The sequence below is a fragment of the Sphaeramia orbicularis genome, unplaced genomic scaffold, assembly GCF_902148855.1.
Source record: "Sphaeramia orbicularis unplaced genomic scaffold, fSphaOr1.1, whole genome shotgun sequence".
Lineage (NCBI taxonomy): Eukaryota > Metazoa > Chordata > Actinopteri > Kurtiformes > Apogonidae > Sphaeramia > Sphaeramia orbicularis.
The window spans coordinates 632,484-642,483 of NW_021941442.1; the positions used below are offsets into that span (position 1 = coordinate 632,484).

At 45.9% G+C, this 10,000-nt stretch overlaps 1 protein-coding gene and 1 long non-coding RNA gene across 2 annotated transcripts in view; one reads left to right on the forward strand and one right to left on the reverse strand.

Annotated features, from left to right (window-relative positions):
• The window catches only part of elp3 (elongator acetyltransferase complex subunit 3), a 49,325-nt gene extending 48,826 nt beyond the window's left edge, over window positions 1-499 (reverse strand). The window contains exon 1 of the mRNA XM_030129390.1: window positions 336-499. Coding sequence (XP_029985250.1) covers window positions 336-357 — 22 coding nt within the window. The 5' untranslated portion in view covers window positions 358-499. The remainder of the gene's footprint in view (window positions 1-335) is intronic.
• Window positions 500-9,664: 9,165 nt separating this feature from the next.
• Window positions 9,665-10,000, forward strand: part of LOC115415750 (uncharacterized) — a 1,268-nt gene continuing 932 nt past the window's right edge. The window contains exon 1 of the long non-coding RNA XR_003934867.1: window positions 9,665-9,775. This is a non-coding gene — a long non-coding RNA (uncharacterized LOC115415750). The remainder of the gene's footprint in view (window positions 9,776-10,000) is intronic.

Sequence of the window (10,000 nt, forward strand, 5' to 3'; positions counted from 1 at the left end):
AACATATGTATAATTTAATAAACGTATATTTTAAATCGGCCCCAGCTGTATCTTCTCTAACAGTGGGTTTCTATTCCTCATGTATGACTGATGTCAGACACTTTAAACACTCCAGTTTACCCCCTTAGTTTAATTAATAACCAGAACTTTAACTTATGACTGTCCTCATCTGAAATGGGCTGAATAATTTTAAGGTAAATATCTGACTAACACTGTTAGAATAGTTAGTTTACACCGGTTTGAGTCGCCGGCGCCGTAGACTTGTTAGCATTAGCATGGAGCTAACTGTATCCTGCGTCCATTACAAACATTTTAAACTTTTGTTCCACTCTTACTCTTTTTCTTCGGCTTCCCCATTTCTTCCCGCAGACACACAGACCAGTTTCCAGCGGACTTCTGCGGACTGACGGCTCTACATTAGCGGGACAAATCCGCCTGTGACGGAACAAAGTGTAAACAAGCCCACGTTGTACCTAAACACGGCTCTGGTCGTAGCGGAATCCAAACTGTCGTAAAATGTCGTGAACGGGCTCCTGTTGAAATAAGGGGTCGGTGTGGTTTAATCCAGTGTTGTGTGCCCATAATTGTTTATTAAATTTGAATGTATTGATACCTATTTATTTATTTTATTTATTTTTAATGTTTTTCTTTTCTTTTCTTTTTATATGTATAATGTTCTGTACAAATACTGTTTCAGATAAGTTTAATGTTGTTGCTCAGTCTGATAAAACAGTCTTCTTCTATGGAATTTGTTTGACTGTATGACCAGATTTTGATTAATAAAGTTGGGGAAAAAAAAAAAGGTGCTGTGTGTCCATGATTGTTTATGAAAATTTGAATGTATTGATACCTGATTAGACCTCTGCCTTTATTACCTCCGCCAAGGAGGTTATGTTTTTGCCAGGGTTTGTTTGTCCATCTGTCTGTTTGTTTGTCTGTCCGTTAGTGTGCAACATAACTCAAAAAGTTATGGACAGATTTGGATGAAATTTTCAGGGTTTGTTGGAAATGGGATAAGGAAGAAATGATTACATTTTGGTGGTGATTGGGGGTGGGGGGGCCCACAGGGGGGCCACTGATCAGCCTTGGCGGAGGTCTGCGCTCTCCGAGTGCTTCTAGTTTTATTTTATTTTTATTATTTTTTGTTAATTTTTATATGTATAATGTTCTTTACAAATACTGTTTCAGATAAGTTTAATGCTGTTGCTCAGTCTGAAAAAAAACGTCTTTTTCTATGGAATTCGTTTGAATGAATGACCAGATTTTGATCAATAAAGTTGGAAAAATTAAAAAAAAAAAAAAAAAAAAAAGAAGTTCAGGTTGTAGGTTATTCCACAGATTTTCATCCACCATACATTTACCTGTGTATTGTTAATATCAGTAGTGGAGTTTATATGTGATGATTATTTCTGTTCAGTGTTTCATCTTTCTACTGTTAATTATCAATAACAGTTTAATTAAATACAAAGGCCTTATGTACAGACACCTGAGTGGTGCCGTTTGTCAGATTGACCTGATTATCATGAACTGTAGGTGTTCATTTCAGCCGCTGCTGTTTTGGAACTCGTCTTCAAAGACAGAACACAGGTTTGGAATGTGTGTGTGTGTGTGTAGCGGAGCCCAAACAGGACCTGGAAGCAGCTCTGTAAATCTGACAGTAAATCCATTTAGCTCAGACCAGAGTGGTACACAGAACTGAGTTACAACACTTCCACAGACTAACCCACTGGAAAACATGGTGGAGCTGTTTCCGGGTTCTGGAGGCGGGGCCAATAACTCTAAACATTGAGTCTGTTTTTTTCTGAACACATTCATTCACCTGAGCCGAGTAAAGCCGGCGCAGGGCCTGTTGAGTCTGCAGTGGGCGCATGGACACCAAAGCACCAGGGACGTGGTCGCCTTTCTCCACTGTCCCCACTCACACACACATTCACATTCACCACAGGCACACCTTTAAGAACACGGACATGACATGGACACGCCCACACCTTGAAGAACACGGACATGACATGGACACGCCCACACCTTTAAGAACACGGACATGACATGGACACGCCCACACCTTTAAGAACACGGACATGACATGGACACGCCCACACCTTTAAGAACACGGACATGACATGGACACGCCCACACATTTAAGAACGTGGACATGACATGGACACGCCCACACCTTTAAGAACACGGACATGACATGGACACGCCCACACATTTAAGAACACGTACATGACATGGACACGCCCACACCTTTAAGAACACGGACATGACATGGACACGCCCACACCTTGAAGAACACGGACATGACATGGACACGCCCACACCTTTAAGAACACGGACATGACATGGACACGCCCACACCTTTAAGAACACGGACATGACATGGACACGCCCACACCTTGAAGAACACGGACATGACATGGACACGCCCACACCTTTAAGAACACGGACATGACATGGACACGCCCACACCTTTAAGAACACGGACATGACATGGACACGCCCACACATTTAAGAACGCGGACATGACATGGACACGCCCACACATTTAAGAACACGGACATGACATGGACACGCCCACGCATTTAAGAACACGGACATGACATGGACACGCCCACACATTTAAGAACACGTACATGACATGGACACGCCCACACATTTAAGAACGTGGACATGACATGGACACGCCCACACCTTTAAGAACACGGACATGACATGGACACGCCCACACATTTAAGAACACGTACATGACATGGACACGCCCACACATTTAAGAACACGGACATGACATGGACACGCCCACACATTTAAGAACACGTACATGACATGGACACGCCCACGCATTTAAGAACACGGACATGACATGGACACGCCCACACATTTAAGAAACATGACATGGACACGCCCACGCATTTAAGAACGTGGACATGACATGGACACGCCCACGCATTTAAGAACGTGGACATGACATGGACACGCCCACGCATTTAAGAACGTGGACATGACATGGACACGCCCACGCATTTAAGAATGTGTACATGACATGGACACGCCCACACATTTAAGAACACGGACATGACATGGACACGCCCACACATTTAAGAACGTGGACATGACATGGACACGCCCACACATTTAAGAACACGGACATGACATGGACACGCCCACGCATTTAAGAACGTGGACATGACATGGACACGCCCACGCATTTAAGAACACGGACATGACATGGACACGCCCACACCTTTAAGAACACGGACATGACATGGACACGCCCACACCTTTAAGAACACGGACATGACATGGACACGCCCACACATTTAAGAACACGTACATGACATGGACACGCCCACACATTTAAGAACGTGTACATGACATGGACACGCCCACACATTTAAGAACACGGACATGACATGGACACGCCCACACATTTAAGAACACGTACATGACATGGACACGCCCACGCATTTAAGAACACGGACATGACATGGACACGCCCACACATTTAAGAAACATGACATGGACACGCCCACGCATTTAAGAACGTGGACATGACATGGACACGCCCACGCATTTAAGAACGTGGACATGACATGGACACGCCCACGCATTTAAGAACGTGGACATGACATGGACACGCCCACGCATTTAAGAATGTGTACATGACATGGACACGCCCACACATTTAAGAACACGGACATGACATGGACACGCCCACACATTTAAGAACGTGTACATGACATGGACATGCCCACGCATTTAAGAACACGTACATGACATGGACACGCCCACACATTTAAGAACACGGACATGACATGGACATGCCCACGCATTTAAGAACATGGACATGACATGGACACGCCCACGCATTTAAGAACACGGACATGACATGGACACGCCCACACATTTAAGAATGTGTACATGACATGGACACGCCCACACATTTAAGAACACGGACATGACATGGACACGCCCACACATTTAAGAACACGGACATGACATGGACACGCCCACACATTTAAGAACACGTACATGACATGGACACGCCCACGCATTTAAGAACACGGACATGACATGGACACGCCCACACATTTAAGAAACATGACATGGACACGCCCACGCATTTAAGAACGTGGACATGACATGGACACGCCCACGCATTTAAGAACGTGGACATGACATGGACACGCCCACGCATTTAAGAACGTGGACATGACATGGACACGCCCACGCATTTAAGAATGTGTACATGACATGGACACGCCCACACATTTAAGAACACGGACATGACATGGACACGCCCACACATTTAAGAACGTGGACATGACATGGACACGCCCACACATTTAAGAACGTGGACATGACATGGACACGCCCACGCATTTAAGAACGTGGACATGACATGGACACGCCCACGCATTTAAGAACGTGGACATGACATGGACACGCCCACGCATTTAAGAACACGGACATGACATGGACACGCCCACACCTTTAAGAACACGGACATGACATGGACACGCCCACACCTTTAAGAACACGGACATGACATGGACACGCCCACACATTTAAGAACACGTACATGACATGGACACGCCCACACATTTAAGAACGTGTACATGACATGGACACGCCCACACCTTTAAGAACACGTACATGACATGGACACGCCCACACATTTAAGAACACGGACATGACATGGACACGCCCACACATTTAAGAACACGTACATGACATGGACACGCCCACGCATTTAAGAACATGGACATGACATGGACACGCCCACACATTTAAGAAACATGACATGGACACGCCCACGCATTTAAGAACGTGGACATGACATGGACACGCCCACGCATTTAAGAACGTGGACATGACATGGACACGCCCACGCATTTAAGAATGTGTACATGACATGGACACGCCCACACATTTAAGAACGTGTACATGACATGGACATGCCCACGCATTTAAGAATGTGTACATGACATGGACACGCCCACACATTTAAGAACACGGACATGACATGGACACGCCCACACATTTAAGAACGTGTACATGACATGGACACGCCCACACATTTAAGAACGCGGACATGACATGGACACGCCCACACATTTAAGAACGTGGACATGACATTGACACGCCCACACATTTAAGAACGTGTACATGACATGGACACGCCCACACATTTAAGAACGTGTACATGACATGACATGGACACGCCCACGCATTTAAGAACACGGACATGACATGGACACGCCCACACATTTAAGAACGTGGACATGACATGGACACGCCCACGCATTTAAGAACACGGACATGACATGGACACGCCCACACATTTAAGAACGTGTACATGACATGGACACGCCCACACCTTTAAGAACGCGGACATGACATGGACACGCCCACACATTTAAGAACACGGACATGACATGGACACGCCCACACATTTAAGAACACGGACATGACATGGACACGCCCACACATTTAAGAACGATTACATGACATGGACACGCCCACACATTTAAGAATACGGACATGACATGGACACGCCCATACATTTAAGAACACGGACATGACATGGACACGCCCACACATTTAAGAACGATTACATGACATGGACACGCCCACACATTTAAGAACGTGTACATGACATGGACACGCCCACACATTTAAGAACGTGTACATGACATGGACACGCCCACACATTTAAGAACACGTACATGACATGGACACGCCCACACATTTAAGAACACGGACATGACATGGACACGCCCACACATTTAAGAACACGTACATGACATGGACACGCCCACACATTTAAGAACGGGTACATGACATGGACACGCCCACACATTTAAGAACGCGTACATGACATGGACACGCCCACACATTTAAGAACGCGGACATGACATGGTCACGCCCACACATTTAAGAACGCGGACATGACATGGACACGCCCACACCTTTAAGAACACGGACATGACATGGACACGCCCACACATTTAAGAACACGGACATGACATGGACACGCCCACACATTTAAGAACACGGACATGACATGGACACGCCCACACATTTAAGAACGTGTACATGACATGGACACGCCCACACATTTAAGAACGAGTACATGACATGGACACGCCCACACATTTAAGAACGATTACATGACATGGACACGCCCACACATTTAAGAACACGGACATGACATGGACACGCCCACACATTTAAGAACGATTACATGACATGGACACGCCCACACATTTAAGAACACGTACATGACATGGACACGCCCACACATTTAAGAACGTGTACATGACATGGACACGCCCACACATTTAAGAACACGGACATGACATGGACACGCCCACACATTTAAGAACGATTACATGACATGGACACGCCCACACCTTTAAGAACACGGACATGACATGGACACGCCCACACATTTAAGAACACGGACATGACATGGACACGCCCACACATTTAAGAACGATTACATGACATGGACACGCCCACACATTTAAGAACACGTACATGACATGGACACGCCCACACATTTAAGAACACGTACATGACATGGACACGCCCACACATTTAAGAACACGGACATGACATGGACACGCCCACACATTTAAGAACACGTACATGACATGGACACACCCACACATTTAAGAACACGTACATGACATGGACACGCCCACACATTTAAGAACGATTACATGACATGGACACGCCCACACATTTAAGAACACGGACATGACATGGACACGCCCACACATTTAAGAACGATTACATGACATGGACACGCCCACACATTTAAGAACACGTACATGACATGGACACGCCCACACATTTAAGAACGTGTACATGACATGGACACGCCCACACCTTTAAGAACGCGGACATGACATGGACACGCCCACACATTTAAGAACGTGTACATGACATGGATACGCCCACACCTTTAAGAACGCGGACATGACATGGACACGCCCACACATTTAAGAACGTGTACATGACATGGATACGCCCACACCTTTAAGAACGCGGACATGACATGGACACGCCCACGCATTTAAGAACACGGACATGACATGGACACGCCCACACATTTAAGAACGTGTACATGACATGGACACGCCCACACCTTTAAGAACGCGGACATGACATGGACACGCCCACACATTTAAGAACACGGACATGACATGGACACGCCCACACCTTTAAGAACGATTACATGACATGGACACGCCCACACATTTAAGAACACGGACATGACATGGACACGCCCACACATTTAAGAACGATTACATGACATGGACACGCCCACACATTTAAGAACACGTACATGACATGGACACGCCCACACATTTAAGAACGTGTACATGACATGGACACGCTCACACCTTTAAGAAAGTGTACATGACATGGACACGCCCACACATTTAAGAACGTGTACATGACATGGACACGCCCACACCTTTAAGAACGCGGACATGACATGGACACGCCCACACATTTAAGAACACGGACATGACATGGACACGCCCACACATTTAAGAACACGGACATGACATGGACACGCCCACACATTTAAGAACACGGACATGACATGGACACGCCCACACATTTAAGAACACGTACATGACATGGACACGCCCACACATTTAAGAACGTGTACATGACATGGACACGCCCACACATTTAAGAACGTGTACATGACATGGACACGCCCACACATTTAAGAACGCGGACATGACATGGACACGCCCACACATTTAAGAACGCGGACATGACATGGACACGCCCACACATTTAAGAACGCGGACATGACATGGACACGCCCACACATTTAAGAACACGTACATGACATGGACACGCCCACACATTTAAGAACGTGTACATGACATGGACACGCCCACACATTTAAGAACGTGTACATGACATGGACACGCCCACACATTTAAGAACGAGTACATGACATGGACACGCCCACACATTTAAGAACACGGACATGACAGGGACACGCCCACACATTTAAGAACGTGTACATGACATGGACACGCCCACACATTTAAGAACGTGTACATGACATGGACACGCCCACACATTTAAGAACGAGTACATGACATGGACACGCCCACACATTTAAGAACACGGACATGACATGGACACGCCCACACATTTAAGAACGTGTACATGACATGGACACGCCCACACATTTAAGAACGAGTACATGACATGGACACGCCCACACATTTAAGAACACGGACATGACATGGACACGCCCACACATTTAAGAACGTGTACATGACATGGACACGCCCACACATTTAAGAACGTGTACATGACATGGACACGCCCACACATTTAAGAACGAGTACATGACATGGACACGCCCACACATTTAAGAACACGGACATGACATGGACACGCCCACACATTTAAGAACGTGTACATGACATGGACACTGAACTGAAACTGCTGAGTCAGCGTTTTTACTGACGTCGTATTTTAACTATCTCCTCTTTGGGCGTTTGGCCAAATGAGCTCCAAATCAGTGTACAGTATCTAGAGGAGTGGGGCATCAAAAGTTAGCTGAACTTTTGGGATCGGTGTCACTGTTTTTGTATGACGATGTCGCAAACTGTGCAAAGTTTCTTTGAAAATTTACCATTACAAAAATTGCTTCAGCTTGGACATACAAACACCCATTTGGCTCAAATTTGACTCAGACATCTGTCTCCCAGCCCTACAGCCATTTGTCAAAAAAACCCTGAAATTTCGCACTACAGCACCCCCTACAAGTTTTTTTTTTTTTTTTATTAAAATTGCTTCAGTTCGAACATACGAACACCGATTTGGCTCAAATTTGACTCAGTGGTACATATCGCAGGCCTACACCCATTCAATTGGAAGAAATTTAATTTCAGCTGCATAGCACCCCCTACAGACATATACAAAAATTTACTTTATTTTTACTTTACTTTACTTATACAAAAATTTGTTCAGTTCGGACATACAAACACTGATTTGCCTCAAATTTGAGTCAACTGCCAATCTCCCAGGCCTACACCCATTCATCAGAAGACATAAAAGTTGGTGCTAGAGCGCCACCTGCTGAACGATGGACATACTTTTACTGGACGTGCCCGTGGTGAGGGCCTTTAGATGCTGCTTGCGGCTTTAATTTGTATTTGTGCTGATCTGCTAACTCCAGCTCTACAATCCTCTAGGTGATATCTAAATTTGATTAAAAAAAAACATGAATTTGTGAATCAACTGAATTGATTCAGAATCCAATCACAAACTGAAACTAGAAAAGCACTCAGAGAGCACAGACCTCCGCCAAGGCAGATGAGTGCCCCCCCCCCCCCCCCCCCATCCCCCCATCACCACCAAAATTTAATCATTTGTTCCTTGTGCCAGAATCAACATTTACTGAAAATGTTCATCCAAATCCGTCCAAAACTTTTTGAGTTATCTTGCACACAGACAGACACACAGACGCCTGTAAAAACAGAACCTCCTTGGCGGAGGTAATAAATGCAGTCAGTAAACAGACTGGGACATCCCATCAGTACCTGAGGCTTCCATGAACCACGTGATCCTGTGTGTGTTAACCGTGTTTCCATGGCTCTGGTCTGACTGATCTGAGGGAAGTTTCAGGAAATGCAACAGGTGGAACAACCCGGACCCGGACCAGGACCAGGACCAGGAACTGAGGACCAGAGGAGGAGGTTCTGCACACCAGGGGCACCTACCACAGGTAGTAGCACAGGGACCGTCTGACCCGGGTTATGTGTGTGTGTGTGTGTGTGTGTGCTGTTGTTAGCGTGCCGCGCTAACTCTGACCCGAGTCAGAGGACGAACAACAGAGCTTTAGTTCCACTGGTGCGTTCAAGGACCAGGTCTGCAGTGGGATTTAAGCCTTTTCTGTGTCCGACACAGTTCATGTCCAAACTGTTTAAAGGAGGAAGTTTAATGAACAAGG